Below are 17,675 nucleotides of genomic sequence, written 5' to 3'. Positions count from 1 at the left end.
ATGACTTTCCTACGTACTTCTTCTCGCTGGACAGTAGTGCAAACACTTGCAAATGATGGAAGTTCGGGGTTCATTAGAATATGGCTTCTAAGATCTTCATATTCAGAGCCCAAACTTGCTAGCAAATGAAAGATTTTGTCTTCCTCAAACCTTTTTAACAGTACGTCAGCATCGATAGTATGTGGTCGATACATATCTAGTTCGTTCCACATATTTCTCATGCAACCGAGATGATGAACAAAGGATTTATCACCTTGTTGGAGACTTGCAAGATTCCTCTTAAGTTGGAGCACTCGAGCTGCATTGTTTTGATTTCCATACATATCTTTGACTGCCTTCCAAAGAGAAAGAGAGGATTCTGAAAAACTGAAGATTTCAGACAGCTTAGGATCCATGGAGTTGAGGAGCCATGACATGACTAATTGGTCTTTGCACAGCCATGCTTCATACTTCGGAGATGAGGCGTCAGGTGCCTCAATGCTTCCATTAATAAATCCAAGTTTGGATCTTCCTCCAAGGGCAAGAGATACTGCTCTAGACCATGGAAGATAGTTAAACTCATTTAACAACACAGAGCACAATCGTTGGTTTGGGTTGACTTCAGCTTCTGGAAAACTAGAACGAGGTGCTGTGAAGCTTTCAGTTTCAGAGCCAAAAGGATTATCTTCTGCCATTATTGAATAGAATGTACAGAAGGAACGAAGGAAAAGAAAATGGAGACAGGCCTGTTAAGGTTCCTGCTCTGATACCATATTGAAAATGACAGAGAGAATGTAATTTCTCATTATGTTATGTTTCCACGGTTACAAAGGTATATATATGCATAAGCTGGTGTGGCCACTCTAGGGGCTGTCTACCAACACACACACGTGGTCAGTTTAGGGGCTGTCTGCCAACACACACCAACCCTTAACTTTAACCCATAATTATAGGAAAAACTATTAATTACAACACATCCCCTAAAATAAGGAAGTGAGACAACCACTAGCTAATCACAGCTAGCAGCCACCAAGCTAATCATAGGTAGCTAACGGCTACCAATCTTCCAATAAGTTATGATAGAAAGAAGCACACATGCATATTGTTATTATTTTTTTCTTTTTTCTTTGTTTTGACAATCTCGACGGCACGAGAGAAATTTATTGAAGAAATAAAAGAGTAACACCTAGAAGGGAAGACAAGAACCAAACCCCTTGTGAGAGACCCAAAACACAAAGTGAGGAAAGCACTAAAAAACAAACAAGCCAAACCAAATAAAATTAGCAAAAACAACAATTTAAAAGCTAAGACAAGTTCCAACTCGTCCCACTCCTCGTCATACTTCAAAACATATGGATTCCGGAGATTCACCTTTGCCACATGACCAGTGCGGTTGTTGCACGAAATCCCTTGCCATTGACAGCAATCGCGCGACCCACCCAAGAAGAAAGCCTTCCAGAGGGATCCTTGAGATCCTGTTTAAAACTGATAAGCGCACTTCTCTCTTCCTCAATGCATGATCTCACACTGCTGTGCAGATATGAAGATGCCAAAAACAGAAGGAGAAAAAAGTGAGAAATATAGCAAGGCTTGAATAAGTTTGAAAACAAAGTATCCATTAATTATACAAATCAAATTTTCTCGCAGATCCCCATTCAATAAGTGGAACTCATATATCGTAGGCAAGGAGTGTGTAAAATTTATATCTTAATTAAAGTGGATGGTTCTTTACCAAACACACTAACCTCAACGTGTTTGCAAGTCCACTCAGACTCAGGTTAGTGCCCCTATATTGATGTATTTTTTTTACTATGGCTGCCAAAGCAATAATACCAATCGAACACCCAGACTCAGGTAAGCCATCCCTATCTTTTCCTTTGTATGACCAAAAAAAAAAAAAATTCCTTATGGGAACACATTATTTAAATATTTTTTATAAAAAAATTAATGGAAAAGAGTTTTTGCAGTGAATTGAGTACTCAGTAGTTCTGTACAATTAAATTATTACGGTATATTTAAAAACACATTATCCCTTTTTCATTTTCAGCAATTTTAAGGATATAAAAGCTTCTAGAACTTCAACCAAGTCTCAGAGTTTTGGTGTTTTTCCTGCATTCTGACAATTGGCCCAAAACCTGCTGCTGTTGTTTATGAATTTTCTAACCGAATGTAAGCAAGCCTCAGAAATTGTTCCAGATGAAAGCACCCAGCTATAAGTCTCAGAGTTTTGGTTTTTTTCCCTATATATACATTGCCAAACCCAGAAACCCACCATATCTACATATTGTCATCTTATATTTGAGCATTTCCAATTTTTAAGAATTCAAAATCACCAGACTTAATTATATCCACAATAAAATTACTCAATGCATTATTTATATACGTCTAGAAATTGGAATATATTTAGCATGTTGATATTACAATACACTTGTGGGGAGTTTGAGTTGTCAAGGATCACCATACAACATGTGAATCTCTCAACTTCTTGTTATTATTATTACGAGACGCATCAACAGCTTATAATCACTAAGCGTACATGAGTGTGGAGTCTAGCATTACAATCACCATGCACAAATGCAAAAATTGAACCTAGAATGAGACCTACATTTGCCTTTTCAGCTTTGGACTTCTAATTCAAAAAAACATAGAAAATTAGATTAAAACCCAAAAGTGCTAGGGTTTATTATGAATAACCCACATATTTACAATTTTCAATGTAAACCCATTGACCATCTTTCCACATCATCAAATTTACCATATTGAGCTGATGAGTCACCGATATTTATGGTTTATAATAATCAATATTTGTGTGTGCCTATTTTAGCCTCTTGCAGTTTTTTTGTTGTCAATCCCTAATCTTTATTACACTTTGATTTCTATTTCCTTTTGTACTCGATTATGTACATCGCTCGATATATGGTCTGTACATCAATATGCCACATAGGTATGTTTTCCCACATACGGAGGCTAGCTACGGTCATTTGCTTCCCAAAACATCCTCTCCTCCTACCCTTGCGGAGGCTGCGGCTGTCAGAGAAGGTATGAGGTTTGCTCTATATATGGAGTGTATGTTCAAAATTCAAATTCAGAATTTGGGACTAACAAATACATCAAATTAAGCACTTTTAATTGTACAAAAAAAAAAAAAAAACACTTTTAATTGTATAAAAAAAATAAAGTGCTTTTAATTTGTTTCCATTATTTATCTTAAAGGGCAAAATAGTCATAAAAACTAAGTAATACAAAAAAAATTAGGTTTTTATTCTATAACTATAATAGGAGGGTTTTTCCCAACACTTTGGTCATTGACTGAGTTTATATTGAAAGGCCCCTTCAGAAAACTAAAGCAAAAAAATATAGACCAAAAATCAGCATTAGCTCTCACATGAGCGCTTTCCTAACTTGACATGTACCATGCGGCTTAAGCAAACTGTGAATAAAATGGGATGAAAATTAGGTGGTGAGAGACTTTTCAAAATTTGATGAGGTAAAAGCACCAATAGTTTCGTAAATAGAAGTATCTCTTTTTAACTTCATTTCTTATAAGATAGCCAAGAGTGAAAAGAAAAAAAAACAAATGTCAATATACCATCCTAGTTCCCTAGATTTATTTTATAGACGGCAAGTGCATGTTAAATTAGTTACGATAGAAAGAAGCACACATGCTTAGTGTTATTGTTTTTTTTTTTCCTTTGTTTTGACAATCTTGACAGCACGAGAGAAATTTATTGATGAAATAAAATAGTAACACCTAGAAGGGACGACAAGAAGCAAAGCCCCTCGTGAGAGACCCAAAATACAAAGTGCGTAAAGCACGCTAATACAAAACAAGCCAAACCAAATAAAAAAAAACTAGCACAAGCAACAATTTAAAAGCTGAGACAAGTTCCAAAAGTAAGCTTCAGCAGCACCAGGAGGACCAGTAGCCCACCAGAACACGCATGCACAATTTTTATTTTCTCTTCATATCACAATCTCCCTTGCCAACGAGCTACTTTCAATCCAATTGTTAACGCTACCTTCTCTTTGACGTTGTCAAAGAAATTAAAATAGGCAAACCTCCATGACTCCTTTAGGACCAACGTTCCACAAACAGCCCAAAAGCCTACTATAAAACCAAGTGCCATGCTGACGTAAAACCAAAACCCTTCCTTATCATCTTTACTGTGATCTTCTGCAGGAAAAGTTTGTCCTGTTTTTGTGTCATCTGTAGGGCATACAGTTGAAAGAGGAGCCCCACACAGGGACGGATTGTGTTCATAAATAGATGGATCATCGAGGGTTTGGAGTTGGTTTCCGGAAGGTATTTTTCCAGTCAAGTTGTTGTGAGATAAGTTCAAGTGAGATAGGAAGGTTAAAGAAGAAAAGTTTTGAGGGATATGTCCTGAAAGCTGGTTGTGTGAGAGATCAAGAGTTTCAAGCCAGCGTAATTTTCCGATGCTTGAAGGAATCTCTCCAGTTAATCGATTCATCGACAAGTTCAACGTACTTAATTCAACCAGACTACCTACTTGTTCAGGGATTTGACCTTCAAAACTGTTTGACGAAAGATCAATCATGTTTACCCATATGGCTAACTGGCAATCTCCATATTCGAGCTCGTTCCCTTTTGACGTTATTGTTGTTTTTCCATAATAGTCTTCACGCGAGAAGAAACTTTGGCATGTATCATTAACTTCAACTAGACAAGTCATATTTTTTAGACACTTAGGAATGGTCCCTGAAAAGTTGTTGTGAGCAAGGTCTAGGACGTGAAGGTGTGGAAGATTGCAGAAATGGGGAGGGATATGCCCGCTTAAAAGGTTGGATCGCAGTTGTAACACTTCCAAGGTGGATACATTTGATCCAATCCATAAAGGTAGGTTTCCAGTGAATTTGTTGCCTCCAAGATTAAGTATGATCAAAGAAGTGCAATTTTGTAAGGAAAAAGGAATCTCACCACTAAAATTATTATTATTCACCTTAAATGTTTCAAGAGAACTTGGGATATCCATTGAACTCGGAATATGACCAGAAAGATTGTTGTGTGAGACATCAATAATGATTATTCCACTCCAAAAACTCCACCGTTGAGGGAACTCTCCAAATAGTTGATTGTTTCTTAGCGAAATGACTTCCATATCCTTCATGTTGCAAATAGAGAGTGGAATAGTACCATTCAAAAGATTCTCAGAAACATCCAAATATATCAATTTGGGCATCAATTGGTCTAAATTGGAGGGAATTGGACCGGAAAATAAATTACTTTGAAGATCAAGGTAGTGGGCATTGGTGCGCCAAAGTGGAAGTGGGCCTTCCAATTGATTATGACCCAAATTGATATTCTCTAGCATTGGAAACATCAATTGTAATGGAAGCCTTCCACTGAAGTTGTTGTAAGATAAATCCAAATATTTGACTTGGGAAGATATCTTCGACAACCATTCCTCTGGTATGGAATCCGAGATGAAAGTATTACTAAGGCTGACATCTACTAGTTCAGTCTGAGATTGAAGCATTATCCAAAAACCGGGACCCACTTTGCAGTCACTTATATCAAGGTTGTGGAGCTTGAAAGGAGGAACCCAATCATAAGCCACGTTTAAAATGGGGCACATGGGCTTCTCTATTTCATCTGGTGAGATTTGAAGAGCTTTTAATCTGGTGAGATTTGTGAAATGGGCTTCCGTTAGAAAGCCTTCACATGAATTCCAAGAAAGATCTAGTGTAACTAGCTCGGAGAGTTTTCCCAAACTTTCTGGAATGGAGCCGTTCCTATAGCTACCAAAGAGGTCCAATGTTTGCAAGGATGATAAGTTTCCAATAGATTCTGGAATTGAACCCCAAAGTAAAAGCCACGAAAGGTGTAGATGCTTCAAACTTTTTAACATTCCTAAGGAGGCCGGCAGTTGGCCTTCCAGCCCACAATAAGATAAATCTAGTGATTCTAATGCTATTGTATTATTTGGATAATTTGACAAGCTCCAAAAAAACTCTTCAATTTTCTCACCAGAAAAATAGTTCCCCTTAAGACTTAAAAACTTCAATTTGGACAGATGTCCAATGACTCTGGAAATTCGACCTTTGAGGCCCAAATAAGTTAAATCTAGGTATTCCAGATATTTGAGGCTTGCAAGTTCACCAGGAAAAGGACCACTGAAAGAATTCTCCCTTAGATCAAGTTTTCTAAGGCTGGTAAGATTGAAAAGCCAGTTGGGAAATGAAGAAGTATTGAATAAATTACGTGACAGATCAAGGACCGAAAGTGAAGTGAAGTTAATCTTCTGTAGTGATAGTGGAACTTTTGCGCTTTCAACCAAGCAATCAGATAAGTGTAACTCTAATAAGGAAGGAAGCATGTTAACATGGTGCAGCAAATTTGTAACTCCTACGCTGCTAAGATCCACTTGATTGAGATTGAGGTATTTTAAGGAAGAGAGATGAGAAATCCAATTCAAGTTTTTGGAATGTATTTCTAATGGGGGAAAATAAGAAAAAGAGCAGTCAAGATCAAGATAGTTCAATTTTGATAAGTTACCAAGAGAAGGGGGAATCTCTCCCGAAAATGATGCGTCGGATATATTGAGATACGTCAGACTTTTAAGCTCCCCAAAGAACTTAGGGATGTGAATCCGACCAAAATCATTGTAGCTTAGATCCAGATAATTTAAATATTTCAAGCTAAGCAAAGAAGGATTTATCTTACCCCCCAAGCAAGACTGGTTATAAGCCAACTCGTCCCACTCTTCATCATACCCTATGGGATGTGGATATGGATTCCGTAGGCTCAGTTTCACCACATGACCGGTGCGGTTGTTGCAAGAAATTCCTTCCCATTGACAGCAATCGTGATCCACCCAAGAAGAAAGCCTTCCAGAGGGATCCTTGATATCCTGTTTAAAACTGAGAAGCGCACTTCTCTCTTCCTTGATGCATGATCTCACACTACTAGTGCTTGGAACTCCATCAACCAAACAGAAACAGAAGTGACTGCTAGTGTGCAGATATGAAGATGCCAAAAACAAAAGGAGCAAAAAGTGGGAAATATAGAGAGGGTTGAATAAGTTTGAATACAAAGTATCCATTATGCAAATAAAGTTTCTCCCAATTTGTTTGTTGCGGACGGCTACTCAATGAGTGAACTCATATATAGGAGGCAAGGCAAGGAGCGTGTAAAAATTTATCTGAACGTCTTCTACAAGGTTGCAAGTCAATGGTTATTTTACTAGAGAACATTAACCAACGTGTTCTACAAGTTTGCAAGCATTTTTCCCTATCACTTTAACCCATCACTATCATTATCATCTTTGCTGTTAGACCTGCAAAGAACGTGAAAGATGGGCAAGACTTCTCCACCATTTGATGATCATTAAATTCAAGATATGTTATATTTCTAGATTTTTTTTCCCAATGTGTCCCTCCCAGCAATTGCAAAGAATGTTAATCGATGACTTTCTTATTCATTGTCTCTATCCATGACGTTCTTATTCATTGTTTGATCCTTGTGCATTTCCAATTCTTGAAAATTCAAAATCGCTAGAATTGTATCCACTTTGGAAGACCACATGTCTTGCAATATGTTTTTGTTTTTGTATCCATGGAGTTGCTCCTTCTCATTTGGTCCATCATTTTATCTTACATTTACTCTCTCTCTCAATGTCATTATCATATTTACTGTTAGACCTTCAAAGAACGTGAACTAAGGGCAAAACTTTCTCCATCACGTGGTGGAAGAACAATGATATAAATGCTCCTAGACCAGTTTAACATATTATTCCGTTCTTGAGCGAGAATACATATGAACTTGAGAAAATAATATTTTCCTAATGTGTTGTAGTTGATGGTGAGCCATATAGGTTTTTTTTTCTTCTTCAAAAATCTTTTGCCAAAGCCAACATATAATTTCGCCCAAAAAAAAAAAAAAGTCTGCAGATTTAGCGACGGAAAAAACCAAAAGGCAATAAACTTGTTGTGGTGGGCCATGTAGATATGGGTGGCTGTGGTTCTGCCCATATACCAACTTCTCCCTAGAAATCAGTTTGTAATAGCAAGCCCAATGGAGGGCTCTATCTGCCTCAAGGGTGCAGATGGAACAGTCCCAACCCAAAAAAGCAACACCAATGATGATAAATAGTGGGCTCTAAATGGCTCGGCCCATCGGAGGGTTGCAACAACACCTATATATATAGGAATTCGGTTGAAGCCACTTGACCCTGCAGAATGCACTCATTTTTGGACTATAGGCACGGGTGAACATTTTTGACTTGCGGCCGCTCCATTACTCTCTGAATAAAGACTTTTTTTTATTTAAATTTATTGTTTTGCAAATAACTGGCTGCTCCTAATCACTTTTATTGTTTGCAAATCAACGTCTCTTCTTTTATCGTTTTTTTTTCAATCACTTTTTTTTATTCTAATTTACCATTTTTTTCATTCAAACCCAGTTCATTTCACTCAAATTTAAACTCTATTTTTTTTTTCCCTATAAACACTTCTGCAAACAATGTCTATAAATCAAAATGTAGTTTCATAATCTCGTCCAAATATTAATTGTTTTTAGTTAAAATGTTCATAAGAAAAAAATTAACAAAATATAAATATACATGAACCAAAAAAAAAGAGTAAAGACATAAATCAAATTTCATCATAGAAAAATTTAGAGCCCAAATATAGAGCTTACCACCATTGCGGGAAAGATACTCTTAGAACATCGAATATTCCTTTTGAGCTCTAAAAGGGGGCTCTATCCACCATATTTAGACCCTCCACCATTGGGATTGTCCTAAGGGTGTCCAAGAGCTAATTTTCTGATTGCACCAATTGCTGCTGCTGAGGATGAAATCTTCTCCATGTAGTGGTCCGTTTGAAATCAACTGTGTGCGGAATTTGCAACTGCAACTTGAGTGTCATGATGGTGATGGTGTTATAATTTTTGGATCAATCAATTTTGTTTTTGTTTTTGTTTTTAGTCGAAGTAGATAGTAATATTAAAAAGCACCGAAAGGAGAGCAAAAGCACACTAATGTCAAATATTAATCACTATAACTATGGTCATTGCTAGGGGTGTCAATTTCCTGTACGACCCATTACATAACTCGAAACTCGTACAGAAAAAACACGATCCGAACCCGTACGATTAATAATTGGGTAATTTTTGGGTCAATCCGTTATGACTCATTTATTAAACGGGTGTGTTTCGGGTCAACCCACCAACCCGCTAAAATGCCTGTTTAACCCGTTTATTAAACGGGTCGTGTCAACCCGTGTAATACATGCCAACCCGCTAAAAAGTGTAAGGAAATTGAGACTTCAACACACATACAAGCCCTTTCACTTTCATTCCTCTCCAACACATTATCCACCATGCTACAAACAACTTTGTGATTATGTGATACACCATTTGATATTTATAATGTTTCTACATACAACTTTGTCTTTTCCTTCTTTTTTCTCTCCTCTCTCTCTCTCTTTTTTAAACAATATATTAAACAAATACATCCGGCGAATTCAATTCTGGCATTAATTGGTCTAAATTGGAGGGAATTGGCCCGGAAAATAAATTGCTTTGAAGATCAAGGATATAGACATTAGTGGGCCAAAGTGGAAGTGGGCCTTCCAATTGATTATGACCCATCTGATAATCTGTAGCTTTGTAAACTTCAATTGTAATGGAAGCTTTCCACTGAAGTTGTTGTAAGATAAATCCAAATATTTGACTTGGGAAGATATCTTCGACAACCATTCCTCTATGGAATCTGAGATGAAAGTATTATAAAGGCTAATATAGACTAGTTCAGTCTGAGATTGAATCAATGCCCAAAAACAATGACCTACTCTGCAGCCTCCAATGTGAAGTATGTGGAGCTTGAAAGGAGGAACCCAATCATAAGCCACGTTTAAAAGGAGAGACACGGGCATCTCTCTATAAGAATTTAATATTGAAATATCTTTTAAACTGGTGAGATTTATGAAATGGGCTTCCGTTAGAATGCCTTCCCATGAATTATTTGATAGATCCAGTTCAACTAGCTGGGAGAGTTTTCCCAAACTTTTTGGAATGGAGCTGTTCAAATTGCTACTAGAGAGGTCCAGTGTTTTCAAGGATGACAAGTTTCCAATAGATTCTGGAATTGAACCCCAAAGTAAGAGGCTCGAAAGGTGTAAATGCTGCAAACTTGTTAACATTCCTAAGGAGGCCGGCAGTTGGCCTTCGAGCCCACAATCAGAAAAATCTAGTGATTCTAATGCCATTGTATTATTTGGACAATTTGACCAACTCCTCCAAATCTCTTCAATTTTCTCACCACACAATTTGTTCCCAAAATCATCAAATGTGTTCCCAAGACTTAAAAACTTCAATTTGCACATATTTCCAATGACTCTGGCAATTCGACCTTTGAGGCCCAAATCACTTAAATCTAGGTATTCCAGAGATTTAAGGCTTGCAAGCATCGGGAAAAGGACCACCGAAAGAAGACTTGCTTAAATCAAGTTTTTTGAGGCTGGTAAGATTGAAAAGCCAGCTGGGAAATGAAGAAGTATTGAAGAAATTATATGACAGATCAAGGACCGAAAGTGAGGTGAAGTTAATCTTCTGTAGTGATAGTGGAAGGCTTTCAATCATGCTATTAGATAAGTGTAACTCCAGTAAGGAAGGAAGCATGTTAACATGATGCAGCCAATTTGGAACTCCTATGCTGTTAAGATTCACTCCATTGAGATTGAGGTATTTTAGGGAAGAGAGATGAGAAAGCCAATTCAAGCTTTTGGAAAGCATTTCGAATAAGGACGACAAAGAGCAGTCAAGATCAAGATAGTTCAATTTTGATAAGTTACCGAGAGAAGGCGGAATCTCTCCTGAAAATGATGCAAAGGAAATATTGAGATACCTTAGACTTTGAAGCTCCCCAAAGAACTCAGGGATGTGAATCCCATCAAAATCATTGTAGCTTAGATCAAGATAATTTAAATATTTCAAGATAAGCAAAGAAGGATTTATCTTACCCCCCAAGGAAAATTGGTTATAAGCCAACTCGTCCCACTCTTCATCATGACGCCCACAATATAGACATCGATATGGATTCCGGAGGTCCACCTTCGCCACATGACCGGTGCGGTTGGTGCATGAAATCCCTTCCCATTGACAGCAATCGCGACCCACCCAAGAAGAAAGCCTTCCAGAGGGATCCTTGAGATCCTGTTTAAAACTAAGAAGCGCACTTCTCTCTTCCTCGATGCATGATCTCACACTACTAGTGCTTGGAACTCCATCAATCAAACAGAAACAGGTTACTGCTAGTGTGCAGATACGAAGATGCCAAAAACAAAAGGAGCAAAAAGTGAGAAATATAGGGAGGGTTGAATAAGTTCGAATACAAAGTATCCATTATGCAAATAAAGTTTCTCTCAATTTGTTTGTTGCAAACGGCTACTCAATGAGTGAACTCATATATAGGAGGCAAGTCAATAGTTATTTTACTAGAGAACATTAAACAAAGCGTTTTACAAGTTTGCAAGCATTTTTTCCTTATCACTTAATCCATCACTATCATTATCATCCATTAATTATACAAATCAAGTTTTCTCAATTTGTTTGATGCAGATCCCCACTCAATAAGTGCGTATTAAAAATTTATATCTTAATTAAAGTGGATGGTTCTTTACCTAAAACACTAAGCTCAACGTGTTCTAAAAGTTTGCAAGCCCACTTAGACTCAGGTGTGCCCATTCTTATTGATGCATTTTTTTGACTTCGGCTGCCGAAGTAATAATACCAATCGAACACCTTTGTAAGCGCTATAATAAAGAAAGACTAAAAGGCAAAGCATTGACCTTCACAAGTCATGCTTCCAAATTTCCAAAACGTGTATTGCAAGAAATAGAAAAAAGTTGGCTTCTGGGAAATTCATTGGTTGTCACATTCTACTATTTACTGCGGAAAATAAAAAGGCATCCCCTTCTTTTCCTTTGTATGGAGTATGGATATGGAACACATTATTTATATATATTTTAAATTAAAAATTTCTAATGGAATAGAGTTTTTACAGTGAATCCAATGGGCACTACTAGAAAAATGCTCTATAGGGACCCTTTATTAGGGACTGATAATATAAAATGTTATTGGATACGGATTAATATTTTTCATGACTAATTATTTGAATAAAGTGAGAATAAGGCACGGAAAAACTTAAAACCGTGCCTAAAACCCTCCATCATTTCCAGTAAGGCACGAACCAACACAAAGACAGTGCCAACTAAAGACTTTATACATAGGCTAAATTATATTGAAATGCCCCCTTGAAATTTTGGTTTACAGTTTAGGTAAAAATTTTGGTTGAAATTTTGGTTTACAGTTTGGTTTACAGTTTTGGTTTACTATTGCCCATGTAGTGGTTGATGCCAAGTAACTCGTGCGTATATTACATATTGCCTCCGTGGACGTGCGTAAAATAGGTACGTAGTGCACTGCTCTTGGTTTGCTTTCATTCATTACAAATTGTGAATCCCACGGCTCTTCTTGTTTTGTACAATTACACTTGATACGAAGAGAAAATATTTTGATGTGCTGGTGTAATTAAATTCACAATGGCATGCTCTGGATTTTGATGCTTTTTTTCATGTTCTGATTGTACTAGAGGAATGAATGAATGTGCTATTGTTAAATTTCTTTGACCTAACTCCGTTTTAAAGGACTAAATATATACTAGATTCTATTATTTGTTGAATACATTAATGTGACTTGGTAAATATAATTAAAATATTGGATAGCATGTTTTGAGAGAATGAAAAGGAAATTAATTGGAAACGGAAAAAAACAAAACTATAAGGGCCCGTTCGGTAACGTTTTAAGAGGTTGTTTTCATTTTCAGAGAACAAAAACGAGGCAAAAACACGTTCGGTGGCCCAAAAACAGAAAACACTGAGAATGTTTTCATAAAATGAAAACAAGTTCATGTATACTTGTAGAAAACAGAAAAAAGTTGTTTTCATTCTCGTGGAAAACGTTTTCATAAAAATAACTCACATATTATTATTTCAAATTGTACTACCAGACACGTTTTCATTGTTTTTGTTTTCTGAAGATGTTTTCTAATTAATCTACCAGACGCATTTTCATTTCCTGAAAATGCAAATTCGTTTTCTTGTTTTCATTCTTTGGAAATATTCTCAGAAAACACTCTCCGAAAACGTTACCAGACGGGCCCTAAATGTTTTGAAGGCACGGATGGGGGATGGGTTACAAATATATAATAAAATAATAAAATAATATAAAGGCACTGATATTTGTACCTAGGCAATGCATTAGTTACGGATGTATTTGGAATTGATGTACGCGAATTGGGTGCTAGGAATGTGGTGAGAGAGTCTTCAAAATTTGATGAGGTAAATGCACTGATGGTTTCATAAATAGAAGCATCTCTTTTTAACTTCATTTCTTATAAGATAGACAAGAGTGAAAAGAAAAGAAAAACAATTGTCAATATACCATCCTAGTTCCTTTGATTTATTTTATCAACGGCAAGTGCATATTAAATTAGTTACGATAGAAAGAAGCATACATGTAGTGTTATTGTTTTCTTTTTCTTTTTCCTTTGTTTTGACAATCTCGACGGTACGAGAGAAATTTATTGAAGAAATAAAAGAGTAACACCTAGAAGGGACAAAAAGACCCAAAGCCCCTCGTGAGAGACCTCAAAACACAAAGTGAGGAAAGCACACTAATACAAAACATGCTAAACCAAACAAAAAAAATAGCAAAAGCAACAATTTAAAAGCTAAGCCAAGTTTCAAAAGTAAGCTTCAGCAGTAACAGTCGGACGAGTAGCCCACTAGAACACGCATGCACCATTTTATTTTCTCTTCGTATCATAATCTCCCTTGCCAACGAGCTACCTTCAGTGCAATTATTAAGGCTACTTTCTCTTTCACGTTGTCAAGGAATTTAAAATATGCATACCTCCATGACTTCTTTAGGACCAACGTTCCACAAACAGCCCAAAAGCCTATAATGAAACCAAGTGCCATGCTAATGTAAAACAAAAACATTTCGCTATCATCTTTACTGTGATCTTCTGAAGTAAAAGTCTGTCTTGAACGTGTATCATCTCTAGGGCAAACAATTGAAAGAGGAGCCCCACACAATAACGGATTGCCTTCATAAATAGATGGATCATTGAGGGTTTGGAGTTGGTTTCCCGAAGGTATGTTTCCAATCAAGTTGTTGTAAGATAAGTTCAAGTGTGATAGGGAGGTTAAAGAAGAAAAGTTTTGAGGGATATCTCCTGAAAGCTGGTTTTGTGAGAGATCAAGAGTTTCAAGCCAACGTAATTTTCCTATGCTTGAAGGAATCTCTCCAGTTAATCGATTCCTCGACAAGTTCAATGTACTCAATTCAACCAGACTGCCTACTTGTTCAGGGATTTCACCTTCAAAATTGTTTGACGAAAGATCAATCATCTTTCCGTACCGGGCTAACTTGTCGTCTTCATATTCGAGCTCTTCCCCTTTTGACGTTATTGTTATTTTTCCATAATATGAAAAATACCCATCGAAACCGTGGCATGAATCATTAACATCGGCTAGACAAGTCATATTTTTCAGACACTTGGGAATTGTCCCTGAAAAGTTGTTGTGAGCAAGGTCTAGGATGTGAAGGTAGGGAAGACTGCATAAATTGTGGGGGATATGCCCACTTAAAAGGTTGAATCGCAGTTGTAACAGTTGCAATGTGGATACTTTTGATCCAAGCCATAAAGGTAGGGTTCCAGTGAATTTGTTGCATCCAAGATTAAGTAGGACCAAATTAGTACAATTTTGCAAGGAAGAAGGAATCTCACCACAAAAATTATTATTATTCACCTTAAATTGTTCAAGAGAACTTGGGATACCTGTTGAACTCGGAATATTACCAGAAAGATTGTTGTGGGAGACATCAATAATGCGTATTCCACTCCACAATCTCCACCGTTGAGGGAATTCTCCAGATAGTTTATTGTGTCTTAGCGAAATGACTTCCATATCCTTCATGTTGCAAATAGAGAGTGGAATAGTACCATTCAAATGATTCTCAGAAACATCCAGATAATACAATTTGGGCATAAATTGGTCTAAATTGGAGGGAATTGGCCCGGAAAATAAATTGCCTTGAAGATTAAGGTGGGAGGTATTAGTATGCCAAAGTGGAAGTGGGCCCTCCAATTGATTATGACCCAAATTGAAAGTGTGTAGCTTTGGAAACTTCAATTGTAATGGAAGCCTTCCACTGAAGTTGTTGTAAGATAAATCCAAATATTTGACTTGGGAAGATATCTTCGACAACCATTCCTCTGGTATGGAATCCGAGATGAAAGTATTTCTAAGGCTGACATCTACTAGTTCAGTCTGAGATTGAAGCATTATCCAAAAACCAGGACCCACTTTGCAGTGACTGATATAAAGGTTGTGGAGCTTGAAAGGAGGAACCCAATCATAAGCCACGTTTAAAATGGGGCACATGGGCTTCTCTATTTCATCCTTGATAATTTGAAGAGCTTTTAATCTTGTGAGATTTGTGAAATGGGCTTCCGTTAGAAAGCCTTCACATGAATTCCAAGAAAGATCTAGTTCAACTAGCTTGGAGAGTTTTCCCAAACTTTCTGGAATGGAGCCGTTCCTATAGCTACCAAAGAGCGCCAATGTTTGCAAGGATGATAAGTTTCCAATAGATTCTGGAATTGAACCCCAAAGTAAAAGCCCCGAAAGGTATAAATGCTTCAAACTTTTTAACATTCCTAAGGAGGCCGGCAGTTGGCCTTCCAGCCCACAAGAAGACAAATCTAGTGATTCTAATGCTATTGTATTATTTGGATAATTTGACAAGCTCCAAAAAAACTCTTCAATTTTCTCACCAGAAAAAAGGTTCTCCCGAAGACTTAAAAACTTCAATTTGCACATATTTCCAATGACTCTAGGAATTCGACCTTTGAGGCCCAAATCAGTTAAATCTAGGTATTCCAGAGATTTGAGGCTTGCAAGTTCAACAGGAAAAGGACAATCGAAAGAATTCGAGCTTAGATCAAGTTTTCTAAGGCTGGTAAGATTGAAAAGCCAGTTGGGAAATGAAGAAGTATTGAAGAAATTATATGACAGATCAAGGACCGAAAGTGAAGTGAAGTTAATCTTCTGTAGTGATAGTGGAACTCCTGCGCTTTCCACCAAGCAATAAGATAAGTGTAACTCCAATAAGGAAGGAAGCATGTTAACATGGTGCAGCAAATTTGTAACTCCTACGCTGCTAAGATCCACTTGATTGAGATTGAGGTATTTTAAGGAAGAGAGATGAGAAATCCAATTCAAGTTTTTGGAATGTATTTCTAATGGGGGAAAATAAGAAAAAGAGCAGTCAAGATCAAGATAGTTCAATTTTGATAAGTTACCAAGAGAAGGGGGAATCTCTCCCGAAAATGATGCGTCGGATATATTGAGATACGTCAGACTTTTAAGCTCCCCAAAGAACTTAGGGATGTGAATCCGACCAAAATCATTGTAGCTTAGATCCAGATAATTTAAATATTTCAAGCTAAGCAAAGAAGGATTTATCTTACCCCCCAAGCAAGACTGGTTATAAGCCAACTCGTCCCACTCTTCATCATACCCTATGGGATGTGGATATGGATTCCGTAGGCTCAGTTTCACCACATGACCGGTGCGGTTGTTGCAAGAAATTCCTTCCCATTGACAGCAATCGTGATCCACCCAAGAAGAAAGCCTTCCAGAGGGATCCTTGATATCCTGTTTAAAACTGAGAAGCGCACTTCTCTCTTCCTTGATGCATGATCTCACACTACTAGTGCTTGGAACTCCATCAACCAAACAGAAACAGAAGTTACTGCTAGTGTGCAGATATGAAGATGCCAAAAACAAAAGGAGCAAAAAGTGGGAAATATAGAGAGGGTTGAATAAGTTTGAATACAAAGTATCCATTATGCAAATAAAGTTTCTCTCAATTTGTTTGTTGCGGACGGCTACTCAATGAGTGAACTCATATATAGGAGGCAAGGCAAGGAGCGTGTAAAAATTTATCTGAACGTCTTCTACAAGGTTGCAAGTCAATGGTTATTTTACTAGAGAACATTAACCAACGTGTTCTACAAGTTTGCAAGCATTTTTCCCTATCACTTTAACCCATCACTATCATTATCATCTTTGCTGTTAGACCTGCAAAGAACGTGAAAGATGGGCAAGACTTCTCCACCATTTGATGATCATTAAATTCAAGATATGTTATATTTCTAGATTTTTTTTCCCAATGTGTCCCTCCCAGCAATTGCAAAGAATGTTAATCGATGACTTTCTTATTCATTGTCTCTATCCATGACGTTCTTATTCATTGTTTGATCCTGGTGCATTTCCAATTCTTGAAAATTCAAAATCGCTAGAATTGTATCCACTTTGGAAGACCACATGTCTTGCAATATGTTTTTGTTTTTTTATCCATGGAGCTGCTCCTTCTCATTTGGTCCATCATTTTATCTTACATTTACTCTCTCTCTCTCTCTCTCTCTCTCTCTCTCAAAAGACGTTTAAGCCTCTTTAAAATCTACCTCTCATTATTATAGGTGAAGGGGAATGCTAGCATGTGTCATTCCTTTGTCATGGGGAATGCTAGTATGTGAAAATAAAAGTATTTTGGACCACCAAATTGGCATTATCTCTCACCAATATGGTACTTGCTTGTG

General features: G+C 37.2%; 2 protein-coding genes and 1 pseudogene across 2 annotated transcripts; all 3 read right to left on the bottom strand.

Moving 5' to 3' along the window:
- Nucleotides 1-3,703: 3,703 nt before the first annotated feature.
- On the bottom strand, nucleotides 3,704-7,436 carry LOC110767424 (receptor-like protein EIX2). The gene has a single exon (XM_021970961.2). The coding sequence runs from the start codon at nucleotides 7,041-7,043 to the stop codon at nucleotides 3,948-3,950; it is 3,096 nt and encodes a 1,031-aa protein (XP_021826653.2). The 5' UTR covers nucleotides 7,044-7,436; the 3' UTR covers nucleotides 3,704-3,947.
- A 1,966-nt stretch (nucleotides 7,437-9,402) lies between these two features.
- On the bottom strand, nucleotides 9,403-11,367 carry LOC148295208 (receptor-like protein EIX2; annotated as a pseudogene).
- Nucleotides 11,368-13,262: 1,895 nt separating this feature from the next.
- On the bottom strand, nucleotides 13,263-17,675 carry LOC110771204 (receptor-like protein EIX2). Its single transcript, XM_021975462.2, has one exon. The coding sequence runs from the start codon at nucleotides 16,918-16,920 to the stop codon at nucleotides 13,825-13,827; it is 3,096 nt and encodes a 1,031-aa protein (XP_021831154.2). The 5' UTR covers nucleotides 16,921-17,675; the 3' UTR covers nucleotides 13,263-13,824.

Source organism: Prunus avium, chromosome 4 (assembly GCF_965620075.1).
Source record: "Prunus avium chromosome 4, drPruAviu1.hap1.1, whole genome shotgun sequence".
Taxonomy (NCBI): domain Eukaryota; kingdom Viridiplantae; phylum Streptophyta; class Magnoliopsida; order Rosales; family Rosaceae; genus Prunus; species Prunus avium.
The sequence above is the reverse complement of the archived record's forward strand: the minus strand, read 5'-3'. Positions and strand labels throughout refer to the sequence as shown.

Bases quoted from the DNA above. Each gene is read 5' to 3' on its own strand.
- LOC110767424 (XM_021970961.2), bottom strand. From the start codon at position 7,043: ATGGATACTTTGTATTCAAACTTATTCAACCCTCTCTATATTTCCCAC.
- LOC110771204 (XM_021975462.2), bottom strand. From the start codon at position 16,920: ATGGATACTTTGTATTCAAACTTATTCAACCCTCTCTATATTTCCCAC.